At 50.8% G+C, this 26003-nt stretch overlaps 1 protein-coding gene across 2 annotated transcripts in view; it reads left to right on the top strand.

Moving 5' to 3' along the window:
- Positions 1–26003, top strand: part of LOC142295926 (calpain-2 catalytic subunit-like) — a 139969-nt gene that overhangs the window by 82498 nt on the left and 31468 nt on the right. For both annotated transcript variants that reach the window (XM_075339052.1, XM_075339051.1), the window contains exons 9-10: positions 14259–14333; positions 25079–25164. In XM_075339052.1, coding sequence (XP_075195167.1) covers positions 14259–14333; positions 25079–25164 — 161 coding nt within the window. The remainder of the gene's footprint in view (positions 1–14258; positions 14334–25078; positions 25165–26003) is intronic.

Raw genomic sequence — 26003 nt, 5'->3', positions numbered from 1 at the left:
AGCACCAGAGAGGGCCTGCGCAGCCTGCTACAGAGGGAAAGGGACGTACCACTGGTCCCAGCAGCAAGAGGGCCATTGCTAGATCCAGAGAGCAGGGTCCTATCGTAGTAAAGAAAAGAACAGGAGTAGGCCTCATACTCAGCTGGCCAGAAAGATCACCCCAAGTACTTCCAGGCCGACCGGATCCCCTTCACCACCTGTGACGGTCTCCCAGGACTGGACTGTTCTTAAAGTAAAAGAGGAGAAGGTAAAGAGACTGTTGTTTGTGCCTGGTTCTTTCATTGCCTGTCGGCCCTGCACCGTGTTATCCACACAACACCATAGACTTTCACGAGCACTAACAGTGTCCCCGGGGCACCGCTCCACCTGTGGGGAGCAGTACTACCTTTGCTGCCGTATCATCACCCCGGAGGCCTCCCACAGCAACGGCGGCTTAATAGCCGCAAACCACAGGTGGCGTCACGAACCAAATACTTCAATTGCTCCCAAGTCAAAAGCCATATTTTAGCTGACACCCACCAGGGCCACGGAGTCGGGCCCCGCCACCACTGACTACCCCCGGACTAGTCCGGCCCGGCACCGGGTGTCCCATAGCCCTGGGGTGGGCGAGTCAATATCACAGCTCACCTCTTCCTATACAATGACTGACTGACACAGCTCACAAGTTCCTCATCCTGTACAATGACCAGGGCCGTATTTGGGGTTTTTGCTGCCCTAGGCACTGTCAGTGGTGGCGCCCCCTTCTGATCAGTCAGATTACGGGTATGTGCACACAGCTTTTTTTTTTTTTTTCAGACAGATCCGCCCTGTAACCCGCCCAAAAAACCCAAACTCTAAATATTAAAGAAATGAACTCATACACTGCAGTGTAAAATGACTTGCTGTCCATATGTTCAGTCTTTGGAGTTTTTTAAGCGCGTCAGGTTTCCTCAGACATGAAGCGGCTGACAGTGACCGGTCCATTATATGGCGGCTTCTGCTTGGATGCCGCTTACTAGTTCATTTAAAAAATAAGTAAAATCCAGTAGCTAAAAGATATTGGAAAAAACAACCAAGAAGCAACAGCAAAAAAAAAAAAATATTTGCTTCAGGATAAAATGATGACTGTCCTGAAGTGTTTTCTGTCTGAATAATTCCGGGGGTTCACAGACATCTACAAGACGTGTGCACATTCCCTGATAGAGCCCAGAGCCTTCAGATAGTAGTTAAGACCTCCATACACATTAACCTAAAGTTGTCTAAACCCGCCAATATCGACAGGTTCTGCTGATAGCCCAATGTGAACAGGGGCTCTCAATTCTGATTGTCAGGGGAATAAGGATCCAGCATGTTCAATTACGGAGTGTAGATCCTATTATCCTCTAAATGATAAGCTGCTGTCGGAGATGTCCAGCAGCGGCTCTAATAAAGAACACAGAAACAATTGGCAGAATGAGTGCTCCTGTATATGGGAGAGCCGAGCAAGATAGCTGCCGGCCTAAAAATCAGACTATAGTGTATGGGGGCTTTAGTCTATTACTTATTCGGCTGACAGACATCCAGATAGCTGTATTTTTAGTCCAGCACGCTGACCCTATGTTTTAGGATCAAGACTGATAAGGTAAAGATTACAACAGCCACATGACTATCACCAGAACCACCATCAGTACAGTAATACATAACTAAAACCACACTAAATACAAGAATACGTAAGCAAAACCACAGTTAGTACAGTAATACATCAACAGAACTACTGTCAATACAGTAATATCACCAAAACCACCCTAAATACAATAATACATCACCAAACCCACCCTGAAGACAATACATCGCCAAAACCACCATCAGTACATGAATAAATTGCCAACTTCACACAGCAATCAAGTGCAGTGTCAGGTTAGACCCATATACATCTATGTATTGCATTAACGTACAACTCTCAGTATGTCCTTAACAATGGTAAGGAGATGCTGGTAGTTGTTACCAGCCATCATTAGACTGTGGACCATATAAGAACCACAATACTGATTAGTCCCAGGCAGTAGACTTAACTTTTGGACGAGATCTTATAGGTTTAGGTCCATTAATTCTGAGGAGATTAGTAGGGCAGAGGTGGGCTCAGTAGGGAGAAGGGGCATCATGGGGTGGAACTTGAGACCCCCACCAATTGCTCAAAAGACCTCTTAAGTGCACAGCTCAGGAGACAGGACTATGAAATTTTACTCCCGGAATCCATTCTGTCTGCATGTTCTGGGAAACACTCGGGGCCACGGTAGTCGGACCCCCAGCGATTGGAAAGTTATTCCCCATCCCAAGGATAGGGGGTAAGTTCCCAATGTGAGAAAACCCCTTTAAAGCAGCATTCACACTGCAGCCAAAGATGGGAAACTGATTTATCTAAACAGTGTCCATCACCCGATGCACGAGCAAAAAACTTTCATTCGTCAGGTGAGATGATTTTTAAGCTGACTGAAAGGGAATCTGTCACCCTAAAATGACACCTAGACCGCAGAAATATTTATATGGGGGACATGATCTGTGGAGAAATAATCCCACCCATATAGTTCAGCTTAAAAGGAACTGGTCACAACCTTTAATATTAAACTGCTCCATTGTCTTGTTAGTCAGAAAATGTGCATCACTTACATTGCGTCACTAACAAGAGGGGGGGCAGTTTAGAATTGAAAAAGGGTGTAACAGGTTCCCTTTAATGTTCACTGAAAAAGCCACATTTGCTATGAAAATGAGGACATTTCTGCGCGGCCTAAGCCTGGGTGCACCATTACCACCTAATATAGGAAAATACTAGCCAGGCCTTTGTCTTGATTAATAGTGATCCATTGGTGAGAGTGAGCACCGTAACACCAGATCTCCTGACTGCACCGCACCCAACACTGCGGCACACTCCAAGCGTCAGTGCGAGTGTGCACACAACACAGGAGAAGCACAGCAGCACACGCCAAGCGTCAGTGCGGGTGTGCACACAACACAGGAGGAGCACAGCGGCACACGCCAAGCGTCAGTGCATGTGTGCACACAACACAGGAGGAGCACAGCGGCACACGCCAAGCGTCAATGCATGTGTGCATCCAACACAGGAGGAGCACAGCGGCACACTCCAAGCGTCAGTGCGGGTGTGCACACAACACAGGAGGAGCACAGCGGCACACTCCAAGCGTCAGTGCGGGTGTGCACACAACACAGGAGGAGCACAGTGAGGAGGGGGACACTGCGCTGTGATGTGCTGTCTGCTCACTTCAGCAACCTTCCTCATTGAATCGGCAGTCAAATACAGGCAGCAACCAGGTGTCAGAACGTACCTGCATCACATTGCAGGCGCACACACGCGGACACTGCAGTCACATTGCATGCGCACACACGCGGACACTGCAGTCACATTGCATGCGCACCCACGCGGACACTGCAGTCACATTGCATGCGCACCCACTCGGACACTGCAGTCACATTGCATGCGCACACACGCGGACACTGCAGTCACATTGCATGCGCACACACGCGGACACTGCAGTCACACTGCATGCGGACACTGCAGTCACATTGCATGCGCACACACGCGGACACTGCAGTCACATTGCATGCGCACCCACGCGGACACTGCAGTCACATTGCATGCGCACCCACTCGGACACTGCAGTCACATTGCATGCGCACACACGCGGACACTGCAGTCACATTGCATGCGCACACACGCGGACACTGCAGTCACATTGCATGCGGATACTGCAGTCACATTGCATGCGCACCCACGCGGACACTGCAGTCACATTGCATTCGGACACTGCAGTCACACTGCAGGCGCACCTACGCGGACACTGCAGTCACATTGCAGGCGCACCCACGCGGACACTGCAGTCACATTTCAGGCGCACCCACGCGGACACTGCAGTCACACTGCAGGCGCACCCACGCGGTCACTGCAGTCACACTGCAGGCGCACCCACGCGGACACTGCAGTCACACTGCAGGCGCACCCACGCGGACACTGCAGTCACATTGCAGGCACACCCACGCGGACACTGCAGTCACATTGCAGGCGCACCCACACTGACACTTGGAGTGCTACTCTGCTCCTCCAGTGTCAGGACACGTGCAGAAATGCTAAGTGATTTTAGACAGCACTGACTCACCTAAGGGCGAGGGACTGTCTTTAATATGCAAATAGGACGGTGCACATCTGCACCAAGACATCGGCCGCACCAGGGGGGACAGAACAGTCTGCATATATATAATAAAATATTAAGTTAAAACTGTACATGCCAGAGCGACGTCCCCTGTATAAATGTGTCTGCAGATTAATTGGCATTTTGGGAGTAAAAGTAAAATGTCATCGCTCTTAGCAACACATTGTCCTGCGTCTCCCAAGACTTCCCTCTTATTTGGTCTGCTGCAGCACATACTGCAATGGTGCCCGTATAGGGAATCTGTCACCAGGTTTTGCTCCCCCATCTGAGAGCAGCATAATGTAGAGACAGAGCCACTGATTCCAGCAATGTGTCACTTACTGAGCTGTTTGCTGTCGTTTTCTCTGCTGCAGATCTCGCAGTTATACAGAGCTCATGAATATGCTGGACTACCTGCAGCACACCAAGTAGTCCTGTAATGATAACTACTGCTGATTAAACAGTGATGTTATCAAAACTACACTAAGCAGCCCAGTAAGTGACAACACTGGAATCAGGATCTCTGCCCCTACATTATGCTGCTCTCAAATTAGGTGGCAAAAACCTGGTGACAGACTCATAATTCTCACTAAAGAGTAACCACCCTAAGTAAGCCCAAGGCTGTGCCCAAGAATAAGTAATTGCCCATCACTGAGCTCACTGCACAAAAAATGACCCCACACCGCGTCACTTATAGTATACAGCCTCCACATTCTCTCCTATAACATTTCCACTACACTGCCCCCTCACATGAAAACCCCCACTGTCCTCCCCACTGAATTACACCCTCCAGACCTTCCTCACTTATGAACTATGACCTCCACTGTCCCCACCTCTCCATGCAGCCCCCACTTCACTGCCCCCCTCATGATGTCCCCCCTCTATAATGAGCCTTATGCTTCGCATTCTGTATACGCAGCCCTTCCAGGCTCCTAACTGAGCGCTCCCCATGCTGCCCCTTCTCTATATCAAGCCCCCTCCATACCAAGCCCACCATGGTTCCCCTTCCATACAGAGTACCCCCCATGCTTTCCCATTCTGCATACCATGCCTCCCCCCGTGCTACCCCATTCTCCATACCATGCCTCTCATTCTCCATACTATAACTCCCATTCGCTATACTGTCCACCACCCTCCCTCATTTTCCCTCCCCCCCCCATTTTCCCATTCTGCTCCATCCCCCATGCTGCGCCCCCACATCCTCCATGTTGCGCCCCCACATCATGCTTCATCCCCCCATCCTCCATGTTGCGCCCCCACATCATGCTTCATCCCCCCATCCTCCATGTTGCGCCCCCACATCATGCTTCATCCCCCCCATCCTCCATGTTGCGCCCCCACATCATGCTTCATTCCCCCCATCCTCCATGTTGCGCCCCCACATCATGTTGCATCCCCCCCATCCTCCATGTTGCGCCCCCACATCATGTTCCATCCCCCCATCCTTCATGTTGCGCCCCCATATCATGCTCCATCCCCCACATCCTCCATGTTGCGCCCCCACATCCTCCATGTTGCGCCCCCACATCATGCGGCATCCCCCCCAGCCTCCATGTTGCGCCCCCACATCATGCTGCATCCCCCCCATCCTCCAGGTTGCGCCCCCATATCATGTTCCATCCCCCCATCCTCCATGTTGCGCCCCCAAATCATGTTCCATCCCCCCATCCTCCATGTTGCGCCCCCATATCATGTTCCATCCCCCCATCCTCCATGTTGCGCCCCCATATCATGTTCCATCCCCCACATCCTCCATGTTGCGCCCCCACATCCTCCATGTTGCGCCCCCACATCATGCGGCATCCCCCCCCAGCCTCCATGTTGCGCCCCCACATCATGCTGCATCCCCCCCCCATCCTCCATGTTGCACCCCCACATCATGCTGCATCCCCCCCATCCTCCATGTTGCGCCCCCACATCATGCTGCATTCCCCCCATCCTCCATGTTGCGCCCCCATATCATATTCCATCCCCCCATCCTCCATATTGCGCCGCCATATCATGTTCCATCCCCCCATCCTCCATGTTGCGCCCCCATATCATGTTCCATCCCACCATCCTCCATGTTGCGCCCCCATATCATGTTCCATCCCCCACATCCTCCATGTTGCGCCCCCACATCCTCCATGTTGCGCCCCCACATCATGCGGCATCCCCCCCAGCCTCCATGTTGCGCCCCCACATCATGCTGCATCCCCCCCATCCTCCATGTTGCACCCCCACATCATGCTGCATCCCCCCCATCCTCCATGTTGCACCCCCACATCATGCTGCATCCACCCCATCCTCCATGTTGCGCCCCCATATCATGTTCCATCCCCCCATCCTCCATGTTGCGCCCCCATATCATGTTCCATCCCCCCATCCTCCATGTTGCGCCCCCATATCATGTTCCATTCCCCCCATCCTCCATGTTGGGCCCCCATATCATGTTCCATCCCCCCCATCCTCCATGTTGCGCCCCCACATCATGCTTCATCCCCCCCATCCTCCATGTTGCGCCCCCACATCATGCTGCATCCCCCCATCCTCCATGTTGCGCCCCCACATCATGTTCCATCCCCCCATCCTCCATGTTGCGCCCCCATATCATGTTCCATCCCCCCATCCTCCATGTTGCGCCCCCACATCATGCGGCACCCCCCCAGCCTCCATGTTGCACCCCCACATCATGCTGCATCCCCCCCATCCTCCATGTTGCACCCCCACATCATGCTGCATCCCCCCCCATCCTCCATGTTGCGCCCCCATATCATGTTCCATACCCCCATCCTCCATGTTGCGTCCCCATATCATGTTCCATCCCCCCATCCTCCATGTTCCATCCCCCCCATCCTCCATGTTGCGCCCCCATATCATGTTCCATCCCCCCATCCTCCATGTTGCGCCCCTATATCATGTTCCATCCCCCCATCCTCCATGTTGCGCCCCCATATCATGTTCCATCCCCCCATCCTCCATGTTGCGCCCCCACATCCTCCGGCATCCCCCCTCCCCCCCCGGGGTTGCTTGTTCAGCGCTGTCTTCGGCTGTAAAGCGCTTACCTGCTCCAGGCGGCATCTCCGGCGGCTGCACCTCCCGTTCTCCGCGGTGGTGGTGGTGGTGGCAGGATTATCATCTCATCTTCCTCGACGGCGGCTCCATGTCCCGTCCTCCTCTGCGCGGCGCTGCCTCACGCTGCTGTGACCTCTGCACAGTGAGCGCACGGCAGCACGTCGGGGCGGGGAGCTGATTACAGCTCCTCTGACCCCGGAAGTGCCGGCACGCTCACAGTTTCATTTATAGTCGCGTGTTATAGATGCGACTATAAATTACTGCGGCGCCCCCTCCCTCCTCCAAAAAGGCGCCGGATTTAATAAAGAGTTTGGAGGAGGGAGGAAGATTTAAAAATTTTTTTTTTTTTTTTAAATTTTGGTTTGGGCGCCGCCCCCCTGGAAGGCGCCGCCCCAGGCACGTGCCCTCAAGTGCCTAATGGCAAATACGGCCCTGACAATGACTGATAACACCTCTATATACAGTAGATAACACAGGATCCACCATTCACAATAGGTAGGGCCGGCTCCAGGTTTTTGTGGGCCCTGGGCGAAAGAGTCTCAGTGGGCCCCATCCACACATGATGCAACGTGTGCACACGTTGCATCGTGTCCCTGAAGAAATTTCTGCAGGGATTTGACAGCACATGTGCGCTTCAAATCGCTGCAGAAATACTGCATAATGGATGCCGTGTTTCTGCAGAAAAAAAGCCGATTTCATGCGCTCTTTCATGCGATCTTCATAGGTTGTGCAGGGGACGCAGGACACAGGCTGCAGTGCAATACGCAGCGTAAATGCATGAAATTCGGCAACGTGCGCATGACCCCGACATGCACAGATACATACACATACAGGCATACGTACACATACTTATTTAAAGAGAAATTCACAAAAAGACATATAAATAGACAAATCTATACACAGTCATATACACTGACATACATAGATACACATCATACATGCACACACACATTATTTTTATATATTTATACTGTATATATATTTCTAATATAGGGAAGCTGGCAACAGCCTCATTCACCTCCCCGGTTGTCTAACAGACATGGCCGCACATAGAGCACACTAACACTGCTGTATATACATCACAAGAGAGGCTGGGGACAAACACATTACTGGAGGGAATACATATTACAGAGGAAAGGGGTACACAGCAATGGGGGGGGCATACAGCTCTAGTGGAGGGCAGTGACTCTGAGGTGGGGGGACAAACATCTCTGAGGTGGGGGGTGACATGCAGCTCTAGGGGTATACAGCTCTGGGGTGGGGGGGACATACAGCTCTGGGAGTATACAGCTCTGGGGTGGGGGGGACATACAGCTCTGAGGGGGTATACAGCACCTGGGTGGAGGGGACTTACAACTCTGGGGGTAAAGTAGTAAGCAGCCCCCATATTCCTCCATATAGTGTTATGAAGCCCCCATACTCCTCCATATAGTATTATGTAGCCCCCATATGCACTATGCAGCCCCCATATGGCACTATGCAGCCCCCAAATAACATTAAGCAGCCCCCATATAGCACAATGCAGACCCATATAGCATTAGGCACCTTCATGTAGTCTACAGCCCGCATATAGCACAATGCAGACCCATATAGCATTAGGCACCTTCATGTAGTCTACAGCCCGCATATAGCACAATGCAGACCCATATAGCATTAGGCACCTTCATGTAGTCTACAGCCCGCATATAGCACAATGCAGACCCAGATAGCATTAGGCATCCTCATGTACTATACAGCCCCTATATAGCACAATGCAGACACATATAGCATTAGGCACCTTCATGTAGTATACAGCCCAAATATAGCACAATGCAGACCCAGATAGCATTAGGCACTGTCATGTAGTATACAGCCTGTATATAGGACAGCCTGTATATAGCACAGTGTATATAGCACAGTGCAGTGCTAGATAGCAGTAGGCACCCTCATGTAGTATACAGCTTGTATATAGCACAGCCTGTATATAGCACAGTGCAGAGCCAGACAGCAGTAGGTACCCTCATATAGTAGATAGCCTGTATACAGCACAGTGCAGAGCCAGATAGCAGTAGGCACCCTCCCTCATGTAGTATACAGCTTGTATATAGCACAGCTATGTATACAGAACAGTGCAGAGCCAGATAGCAGTAGGCACCCTCATGTAGTATACAGTGATTAATACTCACTTTTCCTCGTTCCCCCGCTGCTCCAGTCTCATCGGCGTGTCCACTGCTGTCGCTCGCTCTGACCTCTCAGCAGGCGCACAGTGATGACGTCACCGCACTCTGCTGCAAAGCTGTCAGAGCGCCAACAGTCACAGCGGGGAGAATGATACGAGAGGCAGCGCCCCGCTCCGTCTCTCATCATTGTTCTCAATTGTATCGGCACCTGCAATGACGATACAATTGAAAGCACAATCCTTGGCGGGGGGAGGGGGGCGGTGACAGCGCGGGCACCAGGCCCGCCTGTGTAGCGGTGCACCACTCCTGCCACTGCGAGTGGGCCCTCCCAGCAGCTCAGGGCCCCGGCATTTGACCGGGTTTGCCGGGTGCTGACGCCGGCCCTGACAATAGGTGATATCACAGCTCACCTCATCCCCCTCCTATTCAATGACTGATAACACAACTACATATATACAGTAGATAACACAGGATCCACCATTCAAAAAAAGTGATTTTACAGCTCACCTCTTCCTGTGCAATGGCTTATGTAACAGCTCACATATTCCTCCTCCTGTACAATGACTGATAACGCCTCTATATACAGTAGAGGAGTCTATCTCTCATATTTCCGATAAAATGGAGGAGGCTGCATCTCTCTATAGGTGAATAGATACATGGAGGAAGATTTATCGCTCTTTCTCTGTCTTGTGCCTCAGATACATGGAGGAGGCTGTATCTACCTCAATTACCTCAGATAAATGGAGGAGGCTCTATTTACCTCATGTACCTCAGATACATGGAGGAGGCTCTATTTACCTCATGTACCTCAGATACATGGAGGAGGCTCTATTTACCTCATGTACCTCAGATACATGGAGGAGGCTCTATTTACCTCAGTTACCTCAGATACATGGAGGAGGCTCTATTACCTCATGTACCTCAGATACATGGAGGAGGCTCTATTTACCTCAGATACATGGAGGAGGCTCCATTTACCTTATGTACCTCAGATACATGGAGGAGACTCCATTTACCTCAGTTACCTCAGATACATGGAGGCTCTATTTACCTCAGTTACCTCAGATACATGGAGGAGGCTCTATTTACCTCAGATACATGGAGGAGGCTATATTTACCTTATGTACCTCAGATACATGGAGGAGACTCTATTTACCTCAGATACATGCAGAGGCCTGTATCTACCTCAGTTACCTCAGATACATGCAGGGTCCTGTATCTACCTCAGTTACCTCAGATACATGCAGGGGCCTGTATCTACCTCAGTTACCTCAGATACATGCAGGGGCCTGTATCTACTTTAGTAACCTCAGATACATGGAGGGGCCTGTATCTACCATTGTTGCCTCAGATACATGGAGAAGGCTCTATTTACCTCAGTTGCCTCAGATACATGGAGGAGGGCTGCCTGTCTACTTCAGTTACCTCAGATGAATAGAGCAGAATCTATCTCTCCATGTGTAATACTATGGAGCATGTTGTGTGGTGTGCAGTAGTTACCACGCCGCCTTGGCAGTGACAAAAAGAAAGAAGAAACAGAGTTTGTGATGCCAGGGTGCACTCAATTAACCTCCACATGCACACGTTGAGTTTTTTACTTCAGTATTTGTAAGGGTACTTTCACACCTCCGGTTTTTCTTCTGCGGCACAATCCGGCACTTTGCAGGAAAATCGCAACCGTTTTTTTTTGCTGCCGGTTGCGATTTTCCTGCATAGACTTTAATTAGTGCCACATTGTGCCGCATGGCCTTGCGTTCCATCCGGTTTTTGCCGCATGCGGCAGATTTAGCCGATGCGGCGGCCGGATGGAACGTTGCCTGGCACGTTTTTTCGTGCGGCAAAAAAAACCGCATTGCGCCGCATTCGGCCGATGCGGCGCATCTCTCAATGCATGCCTATGGCGGCCGGATGCGGCGCGATGCGGCAAATACCGCATCCGGCCGCCGCATGCGGTTTTTGCCACTGCGCATGCTCAGTAGCATGCCGCAAGCGGCAAAAACCGGGCGGGCCGCATGGGAAAAACTTATGCAAAGGATGCGGTGTTTTCACCACATCCGTTGCATAGCTTGCACAGCCGGATTGAGCCGCAGGGCTCAAGCCAGATGTGTGAAAGTAGCCTAAGCCAAAGCTAGGAGAGGGTAATAAAGGCAGAATTAGCGCCATGTTTCTATGATACTTTTCCTCTGATTGTTCCACTCCTCGTTTTGGTTTAGAAATACTGAGGTAAAAGACTCACCAAATACGGGGTAGTTGAAAAACATCTGTCGCGGGCGAAGGAGGGGACGCCGCGCTCTCCCACTGCTCGGGTCCGGCTGCCGCTGCTGCCGCTGTTGCTCGGTGGCTCGAGCGATGGGCCGGATCCCGGGGACTCGAGCGGCGCTCCTCGCCCGTGAGTGAAAAGGGGATTGGTTTTGGGGATTTATTGTCCGTGACGCCACCCACGGCTGTGGTGACTGTGTGGACACCACCGCTGCTCTGTATGGGGATCCCGGGAGTGGTGGTATGGAGCAGCTAGATGTTGGCCCTGCCCTCCGTGGGTAGGGGGTTGGTGGTCCCGGGGCCCGATGATGGGGAGTTAGGATGGTTGACAGGCGGGTTATGGGGCCTGTTGAGGTGCAGGGACGCAGGGGCAGCGCTGTGCCGCACGGCACGGAGGTACTCACTCAGCCAAAGGATGATGACACAGTTCACGGTAAACAAGCGGCTGGTTGGACGGATCCCTCGGACGGCTGCGGTGCTGATGTTCCCTGCAAGTTAGCGGTGACTGTCTCTTCCCTGCACCCAAATACGGTTGTTGGTAGCGATGGATTCCCACCGGTAACCCGCTCCCCAGCTTGGATATGAGCCGGAGGAGCCCCTCTTTTGCCCGCAGGCACTGGCCCTGAGAAACTGGTGCCTTGGCGGTGGCGGTGTCTCTCCAATATGGTTGGACGGTTGCCTTCAATCGGGACTTTGGCTGTTGGGAGACCCGGAGGTCCCCTTCACTGACAGATTTGGCAAATTGTACGGCGACTCCAAGCCTTGCCGGGATCCGAAAGGCCCCTGCCAATGGTGCTGGCTTCTCTTTGTGTACCGGTCCGGTACCGCCGGGCCACCACCCGTCCACGGTCCTTACGGTAGACTCCAATAGGCCACTCCTGCAGACGGTCACCGCCGTCTGCCAACCTTGCTGTCTGAGTCCGGGGCACACACCCGGACCAACTTCAGGCTCTGTTGCTGTCACTTTCTCCTTCACTTCAACTCCTTTCACTTGCTCCTCTACCACTTCCCTCTCACTTCCTTCAACTCTCAAACTAAACTGCTTGGTTTTCCCGCCTCCAGGACTGTGAACTCCTTGGTGGGCGGAGCCAACCGCCTGGCCCACCCCCTGGTGTGGACATCAGCCCCTGGAGGAGGGCTATAGACACATCTGCAGGTTTTTTCCTCCACTCTCTATATAGACACATCTGCAGGTTTTTCTCACTATCATGAAATCAGAGTAAACTTTTCCCATTTTAGGTCAATTAGGAACCAAAATAATTTCTAATTGCCAAATGCCAGAATAATGAGAGAGAGAATGTTTTCATGCATTTTATTCCTTTCTGCACAGTATTTCCACATAATCGTCTTTCCTCATGATGCCATCTATTCTGTGAAGTCACCAGTCCCTCCTGCAGCAAAACAACCCCACAACATGATGCTGCCGCCCCCGTGTTTCACAGTTAGGATGGTGTTCTTAGGCTTCAAATGATGATCATTATGGCCAAACAGTTACATTTTAGTTTCATCAGACCATCGGACATGTCTTTAAAATTAAGGTATTTGTTCCTGTGTGCATTTACAAACATTAATCTGGCTTTTGTATGTTTCTTTTGGAGTAATGGCTTGTTCCTGGCAGAGCAGCCTTTCAGCCCATGTTGATACAGTACTCGTTTCACTGTGGATAATGACACAATCTTACCAGCTTCCGCCAGCATCTTCACAAAGTCTTTTGCTTTGCTTCTTGGGTTCATATGCACATGTCTGACCAAAGCACATTCACCTCTGTATACAGAACCTGTCTCCTTCCTGAGTGGTATGATAGCTGGACATTCCCTTCCTTTTTGTACTTGCTAATTTACATCTATCCATGAGGATTAGTTAGAAGTGACCAAAGCAACTCTAAACACATATGATTATTAAGGAGAACCACAAGAGTTGACACTTAAATCTAATAAACTTTTTTAAATCTGAGTAATCAAAATGCAAGCTGCATATATAAAAACAGACAAACAGTGAACAGAAGGACAGAGGATGATAATAGTGACATGAGATGAGATTCAATAGCAAAAGCCCCTGAATACAAAAGTGCACTGTTAAACCTCCTGATATATATATCGAAAGTGCCAGTGTAATCAATACTTATAATAATATTGCATGGAGAAAAAGCAGTGCAGACACAAATTATTTGGATCACATACCTGTGTAATGCAGGAACCACAGGAATCTCATATGAAAATCCCCATTAAGGGGAATCCCTAACGCACGTTTCGCGGTGCTCACAAAGTAGACTGCTTCATCAGAGGGAAGAATTCAGTTGCTGTGGGGTCAGTAAAGACCTTGTGGGTTCAGTAAATCTTTGTAAAGTCAGTAAAGTATTCACATGAATTCTTCTCCCTGATGAAGCAGTTTGCTTTGATGCCTTTGGAGCCAAATTGATTTCCTATCTATTACACTTTTAGCATGATCAGCATACAGATTGTGGACACAGGCCCACCAAAGTACAATGGGTTCTGCCCTGGCAGGTGCATGGGTTTGCCTGGTGCTGGTGATGTCCACTTCTTGACTAGACACTGGGATGAAATTTTCAACATAAGACATAAGCAAAACTTTCCCAATTTGTAACTGCCCTGTCTGTTCCCAACAGAAAGCCCAAGAAAATGTCCTCCAGGAGAACGGCCTTGTGGACCATCATGCCTATTCTATAATTGGCTATGAAGAGGTAAATAATGGTGATGTGATAATATACTATAATGTTTTGCGTAGGACAAAATATTTGGTACATGGAAACCATCAGCAAGCAGGCCTGCTGATGCCAGATCCTCATATTAAATCCTCCATCCCACGTCACAGGCAGGAAGGTAATCAATGATCATCACAGTGCTGACAATAGAAAAAGTCTTCTGAAGACAAAAGGCCGACCTCTAGGGTTGATTCTGTAGGAAAGGAGCTGGGTCATCAGGATTATGGCCAGATAACGGTACATGTACAGATGATTGGTCACTAGTAGTCTCTGATCAAAAGTGTAAAAGAATACAAAAAAAATGCAGATCCATCAACAGCAGCTTGTTGATGGTTTTCAGTATTTATATAGATGAAGATGAATTTGAGGTAGTGTAGTGTTTATATGGTTGGTACATATGTCCCATATCTTAAAAAACAGAGCTTTGCTTTGAGTTAGTGCATGATACAAGAGAAAAACGTGTCACTGACCCAATGATTGTAGTGGACCAAGGATTGATTTAAGACGTTTTCACCACAAATGGTTTACTAATAGCCTATGGCAAGAACAAATAGCAGGACCATAGTAACGAAACCACAAGGACTTTACTGAAACCACAAAGTCTTTTGTCATGGTTCCGATTTGCGCTGCATCTTGTGTGCTGTACCATGCTGTTATGCTTCTCCGTGCAGAGCCTTTTGCCTTGAGATGCTCGGCTGTTTTGCACTCCTGTGGATGGGTTGCTTGTCTGCACCGGGTTCGTCACTGGTGCTGGGAGGGACTTGCTCACATCCTCCTCATTCCGGGTAATTGCTGTGTTTTATCAGGGAGCATGCTCACCCGGAACGACGCCAGTCGTATTGCCTCGTTCTGCAGTAAGTGCTTTCAGCTCCTGTTTGTGTCTGGTTCTGATCTTGGCTACTCAACCCTGGACTGTTAGTGACTCTGCTTTGCCCACATCCCTTGACTTTGACGTTACCTCCTGACTTCTGACCTTGGACCTCCTCCTGACCTCATCTCTGCCTGCTCCCTGTATCCCATACATACTCTCCTGGTAATCTGACCCTCGGCATGTACCTTGACCTTGTTTCTGCCTGCTCCCTGTGTTGTCGTGTCTTCCTGATTTCTGATCCTGGCTTGTCTGACTCTCTCTGCTCACTCTGTACGCTAGAGATTCCAGCGCCAATTAGTGACTAACCTCATACTATGCCACATAGGGTCCAGTATTCCATCCAGCACCACCCAGTGACTAGTATTACTACTCTGTGGTGTCAAGCATCACAGCTTTATTATGAAGCTGACACTACGAGGACTTTTCTAATCCCACAAAGACATTACTGACTACATGTCATGGGTGTACCGCGATGGAGAGTGGTCCCCTCTTTTTCAGGTGTCAGGAGATCGCAGCGCATGGCTACACATACTTACACGGATTAAATCTGCTTTGCTTTCAAGTTAGCTGTGCAAATTCTCCTTGGCCGGTGCAGAAATGGTTACACAGTTTTTTTGGTCTCCTAACTCAGGATGAAAGCCTTATCTCAGCTGTTCTGATTTTTCCACTCCCCACTGGTATGAATACTCTCCTCTCAGCTTAGGGACTTGCCAGTGATACCTTGCTATACTAAGGGGTACTTTGCACGCTGCGACATCGCAAGCCGATGCTGCAATGCCGAGCGCGATAGTCCCCGCCCCCGTCGCAGCTGCGATATCCTTGTGATAGCTGCCGTAGCGAACATTATCGCTACGGCAGCTTCACATGGACTCACCCCCCCTGCGACGTCACTCTGGCCGGCGACCCGCCTCCTTATTAAGGGGGTGGGTCGTGCGACGTCACTGAGACGTCACACGGCAGGCGGCCAATAGGAGCGGAGGGGCGGAGATGAGCGGGATGTAAACATCCCGCCCACCTCCTTCCTTCCGCATATCCTTCGGAAGCCGCGGTGACGCCGGTAGGAGATGTTCCTCACTCCTGCGACTTCACACACAGCGATGTGTGTTGCTGCAGTAGCGAGGAACAACATCAGACTGTCGCGTCAGCGTAATTATGGATTACGCCAACACTGCGCCGATGATACGATTATGACACTTTTGCACTCATTAATCGTATCATCGAACCTTTACACACTACGATGTCGCATGCGATACCGGAAGTACGTCATTTTCAATTTGACCCCACCGACATCGCACCTGCGATGTCGTAGTGTGCAAAGCCCGCCTTAGGCCTTGGTGTGGCATTGTGAGCTGTGGACAAAGAATTCGTTTAAAGAGTCGTTTCTGGAGATTGCTACTTGGAGGTTTGTTTGGTGTCAGCCTTACCTTTAATCCCTTTTTAGTTTTCCTCACTTATCCATTCCCTTTTCTCCTTTCTGTAATTTGGTGTGCTTTGTACGATTGCTGTTTCTGTGTCGCCCAGGGTTATGGGGTACTCGGTCCCGGGCGGTGTATAACTGGGGAGAATGTCACTTTGGTGGCCGTTGCCCGGTTCCATGCCCTGGGTGCTTTTTAGGCCTAAGCCACACGGCGATAAAATTGGTGCGAGTTGAGTGTGATAAAACATCGCATTCCCCTCGGACCAATTCTAGCCTGTGTGTCAGCACACATGAGCGATTATTTTCTCAGCCCTAATCGGACTGAGAAAACAATCGCAGCATGCTGCGATTGTAAGCCGAGACTCTTTTCTCTCGCACCCATTCACGTGAGTGGGGCGAGAGAAAAATCGCACTGCACTCGCGGTACACCGGTGTACCGTGCAGAGCGAGAATCGCAATAGCCGGCTACGGAGGAGAGAGGGAGTGAAATCCCTCCCTCCCCTCCTCCGCATTGCCGGCCCGCCCCCCGCAGCTGAGGTCCGCTCGCAGGGTCGGACCTCAGATGCAGGCACACTCGCATGACATTCGGCTCCTGCTGTGATGCCAGCGCGAGCCGAGTCTCATGCGAGCATCGCAGTAGTGCCCCGTTTGGCCCCGGCTATAAAAGGAGAATATTTACAGGGGATTTTTGAATTAAGTTTATACGTGATGCCACTTGCGGTTTGCGGCTATGTGGATGGGTCCGACACTGCACAGTTCTTGCTACTGGGGCTGGTGTTAGTGGCAACCTGGATGTTAGTGTCGCGGGCGGAGGAGGGGACGCCGCGCTCTCCCACTGCTGCTCGGGTCCGGCTGCCGCGGCTGCTGCAGCCTGCTGCTGCTCGGTGGCTCGAGCGTGGGGCCGGATCCCGGGGACTCTAGCGGCGCTCCTCGCCCGTGAGTGAAAGGGGGGTTTTTGGGTGTGGGGATTGAGTCTATTGTCCGTGACGCCACCCACGGTTGTGGTGATTTGTTAGCACCAAAGCTGCTCGATAGGGGGATCCCGGGAATGATGATGTGGAGCAGCCCGTTGTTGTGTTGCCCCTCCGTGGGTAGGGGTTGGTGATCCCGGGGCCCAGTGATGAGGTGGGTGATGCAGGGCTTGGTGGGCGCAGGGACGCGGGGGCAGCGCTGTGCCTTGCGGCACTGTGGTACTCACTCAGCCTGAGACGTTGACACAGTTCTTAGTAAAACACTCGGCTGGATGGACGGGTACCCACAGACGGCTGCGGTTGCTGTTTCTTCCCTGACCCAGTTTGGTGGTGTAAGTCCTCTCTTCCACTTCCGTGCACCCTTCTCCTGCACTCCGGCTTCCAGCTGGCTCCCCGACTCCGTACCGGGGGGCCACTGCCCAGCCCCGGCTACCTGCGGTTCCACCAGCTGTCTCCCTGGCTCCCTGCAGACGGCACCTAGCGTCTGCCGGACTCTCTGTACGAGGCCCTAGGCTCCAACCTAGGCCCCTGGCTATGTCTGCCTCTCTGCAGACCTTCTCTCTTCCTCTTCTAGGACTTGACTGGGCTTGTTTCCTGCCTCAGGCCAGCTCACTCCTGGGTGGGCGTCCCATCTCCTCACTCCGCCCACCTGGTGTGTCAGTCTGAGCCCGAGGCAGAAAGCAGGTCACTTTGGGGATGTCTGCTGTGAACTGCTGGGGGTGGGGGTGTGTGTGTGTTGTTACCTGTGTCCCCTGGCTTGTCCAGGGCGACACATTCCCCCTTAGCAAAATGCAGACCGTCCTCGGGCTGCCCGTCCATCACCGGTTTTATTTTTCTTTTAAACTGCAAAAGATCAAAACATTAACACAAGCATTTTCAACCCTCCCAAAACGGGATGCACATTACTTTAACGTTGCAGTAACAGTCCAACACTTTTAATAATAACAGTATAACGGTTCCTTCGGTCACCCACCCAAACAACCTAGCCTTGGTGCTGCCCCTAAAACCCAGGCAGCACCCCTTGACCCCAGTCCAGGAACGGCTCCAGATTGGTCAACGAGACCGGTACTTCGCTGCCGTTGTGGCCGGGCGGACTGCCGGAGCCGTCGTCATCTCCGTCGCGGCCGGGCGGACTGCCGGGGCCGGTGGCAGGGCGGTGACAAAGGTGAGGCCTGGGGACCCCAGGTCTGGGTCCTCCCCCACAGACGCTGTGGGCTCCGCTACCGGTAACAGGGGTAACGGGTCGGTGCATCACTACGGCGGCCTCTTCCAGGAACCAAATGCTGGCAGAGTCCTGGCGTCCCTGCTTCCACAGCCGCGGTTCACATGCGGCCAGACGCCATCCCGTCCCCCTTAGCTTCTTTTTAGCACTTCCTTCTTCAGGGGGCGGGGCTCCACTTTCGCGCCTTTCCTGCTCGGGGAAGACGCTCGAGCGGGAAATTTTCGCGCCCAAGATGGCGGTTTTACAAAATTTTCAGCCGGACACCTTCGGCGGTCACAAGGCGCACCTCTACCCAACGGCAGAGCGGCAAGATCCTGTTCGTGACGCCAAGTTGTCGCGGGCGGAGGAGGGGACGCCGCGCTCTCCCACTGCTGCTCGGGTCCGGCTGCCGCAGCTGCTGCGGCCTGCTGCTGCTCGGAGTCTCGAGCGTGGGGCCGGATCCCGGAGACTCTAGCGGCGCTCCTCGCCCGTGAGTGAAAGGGGGGTTTTTGGGTGTGGGGATTGAGTCTATTGTCCGTGACGCCACCCACGGTTGTGTTGATTTGTTAGCACCACCGCTGCTCGATAGGGGGATCCCGGGAATGATGATGTGGAGCAGCCCGTTGTTGTGTTGCCCCTCCGTGGGTAGGGGTTGGTGATCCCGGGGCCCAGTGATGAGGTGGGTGATGCAGGGCTTGGTGGGCGCAGGGACGCGGGGGCAGCGCTGTGCCTTGCGGCACTGTGGTACTCACTCAGCCTGAGACGTTGACACAGTTCTTAGTAAAACACTCGGCTGGATGGACGGGTACCCACAGACGGCTGCGGTTGCTGTTTCTTCCCTGACCCAGTTTGGTGGTGTAAGTCCTCTCTTCCACTTCCGTGCACCCTTCTCCTGCACTCCGGCTTCCAGCTGGCTCCCCGACTCCATACCGGGGGGCCACTGCCCAGCCCCGGCTACCTGCGGTTCCACCAGCTGTCTCCCCGGCTCCCTGCAGACGGCACCTAGCGTCTGCCGGACTCTCTGTACGAGGCCCTAGGCTCCAACCTAGGCCCCTGGCTATGTCTGCCTCTCTGCAGACCTTCTCTCTTCCTCTTCTAGGACTTGACTGGGCTTGTTTCCTGCCTCAGGCCAGCTCACTCCTGGGTTGGCGTCCCATCTCCTCACTCCGCCCACCTGGTGTGTCAGTCTGAGCCCGAGGCAGAAAGCAGGTCACTTTGGGGATGTCTGCTGTGAACTGCTGGGGGTGGGGGGGTGTGTGTGTGTTGTTACCTGTGTCCCCTGGCTTGTCCAGGGCGACACATTAGGCCCTACGCAAGCAGGGTCAGGCCCCAGAGGATAGGTGATGCATATGGGTGTTGAAAGAAGATAGGCCACACAAGAGCTTGCAGTGTAACTGGTTCCTTTACTCACAGTAAGCTGGAAACTGGTCTGTTGTGAATGTTAGTTATGTTTTGGCTGCTGGGAGGCTCCCTCTGGTGGCCAGGAATGGTTTGGACTTGGAACAGGTGTGTTGTGCAATGGGTGTTTCCTTTGCTAACTCTCTGCTTATTTAAATCCTGGTTTGATTGCAGGCTGTTGCCGGATGTCAGTTGTTCTTTGTATCTCCAGCCTGCTTCATCCTGCTCTACACCACATCTACTCCAGATAAGTGCTTGCTCTTTATTTATTGTCTGGATCTTTTGCTTATCTGGGTTTGTCATTTGCTGTGGTTGTTTACAGTTTATTTGCTTGCAGGGATTTTCCCCCTCAGTGGATTGTTGAGGAACTCCCTGCAGTTCTGTTTGGAGTATAGCTCCTTTGAGTCCATGTGTTTGTGGCTTGTTGAATTAGTTATGATTCTTGTTTTCTGTTCATTGGTATGACAAGGGCACCTGGTATAGGACGGAGTTCAGATCGTGCGATCTGAGGGCCTTTTTGTACTATCAGGAAGTTGGTATTTTGCAGGGTTTTTCTCTGGCCACCATCAGTCCCTTTCCTGTCCTTTCCTATTTTAGTCAGCGGGGGCCTCACCTTTTGCTAATCCTGTCATCTACCTGTGTATTGTGTTTTTCCTATATCACCGCAGTCTTTGAATGTGGGGGGCTAGCTATTCTTGTCTATTTTCTGATAACAGAGAACAATAGAGGAAAATAGGGTTTTTTTGAGCCGCGCCAATGATCACTTCTCAGGTATTCAGATTAATGGATCTTTATTTTGCACAGGTCTACGCGTTTCTGGAGTCTCAGCTCCCTTCCTCAGGACCATCAGGCATAAGAACACATTAAATCTTGTGATTTGATGTGTTCTTATGCCTGATGGTCCTGAGGAAGGGAGCTGAGACCCCAGAAACGCGTAGACCTGTGCAAAATAAAGATCCATTAATCTGAATACCTGAGAAGTGATCATTGGCGCGGCTCAAAAAAACCCTATTTTCCTCTATTGTTCTCTGTTATCTGCAGTCTGGGTTGCTGCTGCCTTGATCAAAACTTTCCATGCCTGCATAGTAGTTGTGACTTTCACAACTTCACTTGGTGAGTATTACTGCTCCCTGTCTCTACCCCGTGTGTTATTGGGGTAAAACCCTATTGCGCTTCTTCTCCACAGCTTTTTACTCATTGTCTATTTTCTGAGGCAGAGAGTTATTCATCTTTCCTACCTTTAGGATAGTTAGTTCTCCGGCTGGGTTCGCGGTGCACAGGATGTTAGTTCACCCCTCGGCTACTTCTAGTTGTGATGTTTAGTAAGGGGATGGCGGCCAGATTAATTACCAATGCTCTTGTCACCTTTTGCCAATGATTTGTGGTGGTCTTCCATGGTTCCGGATCATAACACTGGTCACCCGAGGCTGGCTGGTCTCAACCGCAGGTCCCGTTAGTCCCAGCAGTGCCGGTTTAGTGACCTGGTGGCTTCTTTCCCCTGCAGCTGTCTTTGGTTTGTGGGTCCCCGTGGCTTAGAGCTGCTGGGGGTCCCCTCCTGGTAGTCTCTTACTGCAGTCTGTATGATGGTAGTGTAAACCCTGTGGGGTCAGAGTCTTTGGTCCTGTCCCCGATTCTCCCGATCCTCTCTGTGTCTTTTATCCTAGAGTGGGACTAGTATTCCTGCTGCACTGCGCACTAATCAGAGTTGTATTAAGAAAAAGACAGGAATAGGAATGAGACGGCTTGAAAGAACCCCTCTAGGGACATCAAGGAGCTCAGGACTGCTCAGGGTAGGTGTGAGGGATTGTCCCTCCCTAGTGGCAATTAATCCCTTCCTTCTTTCTCCCCTTGTGCCAACCAGCCACCTTGGTGGAGCGCGACATTCAGAAGCTGCCCTGGAGTGGTACCTGGTGCCTATCATCAGACATGTCCAATCTCACCATCAGAGACTCTTGTGAAGACTGGGTAGGCACTTAGTCATGCCCCTCTCAGGGTAAGCCTGGTTCTTGGAGCAGTGGGTCTTTGTCCATCTCTTTGTCCATCTCTCCCCTCCACCCTCCCATCTTGTAGTGTGAAACCCCACAAGGTCTTTACTAACCCCAAAAGGACTTACTTTAGTGACCCAACAAGAACATTACTGACCCCGCAAGGACTTTACTAACCCCACAAGGATTTTACTGACCTCCCAAGGATTTTCCTGACCCCCACAAGGATATGACTGACCCCATAAGGTCTTTACTGATCCCACAGCAGCCTTATTGAGTGCTGTTGCATATGCAGTAATTACTTTATAGTTTGATGTGAATTGGAAAATTCAGCTGAAAACAAAAAAATTGCAAACTTTCAATTTTCAAGATTATTTTCTTCAGACAAACTCAGCACAAAGAGAGCTGTCACGCTGGTGACTTGCGTGCCTGGTAGGCGCCAAATTAATCAGTACGGTCACTCCTCTGCTCCTCGCAAGCTGCAGCTTGCAAGAAATCCAGCTTTGCTGCATCCTCCTGTTGCTGGAGAGTCTTCACCTGGCTTGGTGAGGCATGGGCAGACTCTGCATGAGTTTACTCATCCTACTCCTGCATGTGTTGGCTATCTCATGCCAGCAGGGAATAATATTAGGCATCTCCTGCCTCCACACCTGGCCTGAGCTTGATTCAAGTCAGTTCCTGTCTTGTGCTCTGTTTAGCTGCATTTCGGCTTGACGCTCCTGATACTGACCCAGCTTGTTTGCCCATTTATCCTAATCTCTCCTCTCTTGACCTCGGCTTTTGTATACTGTACCTGTGCTTCCTGACCCGAGATTGGATTTTCTGATCTCGTTTGTCTTCTCCCTTGGTTTCTTGTATTCCTGCCTTGAACCATTTTATCAGCTCCTGTAGGCCTGCCTGGAGTGGTACCTGGTGACTACCCTAATGGTTCCAGCCTATACTCACCATCAGAGGTTCTAGTGAAGACCAGGTAATCACTTAGTCATGCTTCTCCAGGGTAAGCCTGTCCGGTGGCACAGTGGGTTCACACCCACCGGTCACAAAAACAATTGTAATGTTTCACCTTTCTCGGCACAGAACCTCATTTACAATCTAAATGTTAAGAGCAGTAAATCATCAGAAATGCTCCAAAATTGTTTTAGAATTGAGTCCACGAAAAATGACTTTCAGGGGCTCAGCTCGTCTCCCCATCTACATATCTGTTATGCTCGAAGGCATGTAGGGGATTTAGCGAACCCACTGGGTGACAGCACACAGAAAGCCCAGAGGTTCTTGACTGCGGAACCATACCTGGTTTTCACTAGAGCCTCTAATGGTGAGGGTGTTACGCTGCAGGGGTGAGACCAGGTGTCACTCGGGAAGACGGGTACTGCAACGTCTGGCCCCTGGGGTACGGGAGAGACAGTCTTTGATGATTGGTAACAGCGGTATCAGGAGTCGAAGTTTCAACGAGGATAGATGGATAGAGGCGGCAGGAGCAGCCGGCGGGGGTACTTGCGGCAGCAGATATCGTGGTAGACGGCTGGCATGACATTTTGTAGCAGCGGCAGACTTGGGATAACAGCAGCACACTGAAACACAGACACAGATCAGCAGCAGAATATAGCACACTACAGCAGCAGCAGAGACAGCAGCAACAGTGTTATATGACCTGAGAACTGGCAATGTATCTGACTCATGGTCCAGGCTCCTCCATTAGGGGAAAGGTGCCTTAAGTACGTGCAACCTCTTAGTTGACCTAAGAGACACTTCCGGGTTAGGGTATGCTGGTCCTTTAATAAAAAGGGCATGGCTGCACGAGCACCCTTCGGGCAGAACCAGGAAGCCTGTGAGGTACATACAGGCTGAGAGGCAGAGGCATGGACCGGAGATGGGACAGCCACCGCAGGACATCTTTGAAAGTGAGGGAACCGACATCCCCGCCAGGGGAGGGGGTCAGGACAGTGCAGGGATACTGGTATGAGCATTACAGTATCATTCTTCTTCCACCTGGTTTGAGTCAATAAAAAGATAATAAATATATATCCGCACCTCTATCTTCTCAGGTTCAGAATTTTTCAGGTTGGTTATATTCACAATTGTACAACTTTGAGCAAAACCTAAGGGGTACTTTGCACGCTGCGACATTGCTAGCCGATGCTTGCGATGCCGAGCGCGATAGTACCCGCCCCCGTCGCAGCAGCGATATCTTGTGATAGCTGCCGTAGCGAACATTATCGCTACGGCAGCTTCAGATGCACTTACCTGCCCTGCGACATCGCTCTGGCCGGCGACCCGCCTCCTTCCTAAGGGGGCGGGTTGTGCGGCGTCATAGCGACATCACACGGCAGGTGGCCAATAGAAGCAGAGGGGCGGAGATGAGCGGGACGTAAATATCCCGCCCACCTACGTCCTTCCGCATAGCCGGCGTGAGCCGTGGTGACGCAGGTAGGAGATGTTCCTCGCTCCTGCGGCTTCACACACAGCGATGTGTGCTGCCGCAGGAACGAGGAACAACATCGTACCGTCGCTGCAGCAGCATTATGGAAATGTCGGACCCTACACCGATGATACGATTACGACGCTTTTGCGCTCGTTAATCGTATCATAAAGGATTTACACACTACGATATCGACAGCGACGCCGGATGTGCGGCACTTTCGATTTGACCCCACCAACATCGCACCTGCGATATCGTAGTGTGCAAAGTACCCCTAAAAATTAAAGGTACAATGTTTAATCCTCAGCATTAGGAGAAGAATCACATAGGTCTTAAAAATTCAAGTTTTTGTTACTGATCCTGGAACAGATCCAAAACCAGAATCTCCGGACCACGTCATTGCAATTCAAGATGCCAAACACGCTAGGCAAACTCTGATGTGCAGTCCAAATCTTGTTTTAGGTTTCCGTTAGAGTTGGTGTTGTGAAACTCATTCGATTATGGAATCCATGGGGATCTGGAGAATGGAAAGGGAACTGGAATGACAGGTAACTTATACAAGGGGAAATGTACTAATATACTTCATGGGGATATAGGATGTACTCAAATAGTGTGTAAAAGGCTCCATATTAATCAAATTGTTACACAGTATATACAGGACTACTTCTGTTAATTGGATTTTTTTTGAATTCTTAAAAGATTCATAAAAAGATAGTGTTACAAAGCAAGCTTTCGAGACATCTCAGGTCCCTTCATCAGGCATGGTATGACAAAATATCTGAAGAAACAAAAATATATACGCAAACAGAGCAGATGGATGGCATAATAAAAGGACATTTAAATAAACAAACACTGAGCTGAGAGAGTGAATCCTTAATTAGCTTTGATTAGTGGTGTGAAAGGTTTATTGTCCCAATATCCATGTAGGATCAGAGGCATGGTGCCCTAGCAGTGTCTGGAACAGACTCCTCAGATTTTGTAGTGGTCATAAATCCTCCTGACAGGTTGAGTCCAGTACTCCAACCTGTCTGGAGGATTTATGACCACTACAAAATCTGAGGAGTCTGTTCCAGAGACTGAGGGCACCATGCCTCTGATCCTACATGAATATTGGGACAATAAACCTTTCACACCACTAATCAAAGCTAATTAAGAATTCACTTTCTAAGCTCCGTGTTTGTTTATTTAAATGTGCTTTTATTATTGCCATCCCTCTGCTCTGTTTGTGCATATATTTTTGTTTCTTCAGATATTTTGTCATGCCATGCCTGATGAAGGGACCTGAGATGTCTTGAAAGCTTGCTTTATAACATCATCATATTTTATTTTAGTTAGCCATTAAAAGGTATCACAACTACAAAATTATATTTTTGTTTCTCTCACTGAG

Source organism: Anomaloglossus baeobatrachus, chromosome 3 (genome assembly GCF_048569485.1).
Source record: "Anomaloglossus baeobatrachus isolate aAnoBae1 chromosome 3, aAnoBae1.hap1, whole genome shotgun sequence".
NCBI classification, from domain to species: Eukaryota; Metazoa; Chordata; class Amphibia; order Anura; family Aromobatidae; genus Anomaloglossus; species Anomaloglossus baeobatrachus.
The sequence above is the reverse complement of the archived record's forward strand: the minus strand, read 5'-3'. Positions and strand labels throughout refer to the sequence as shown.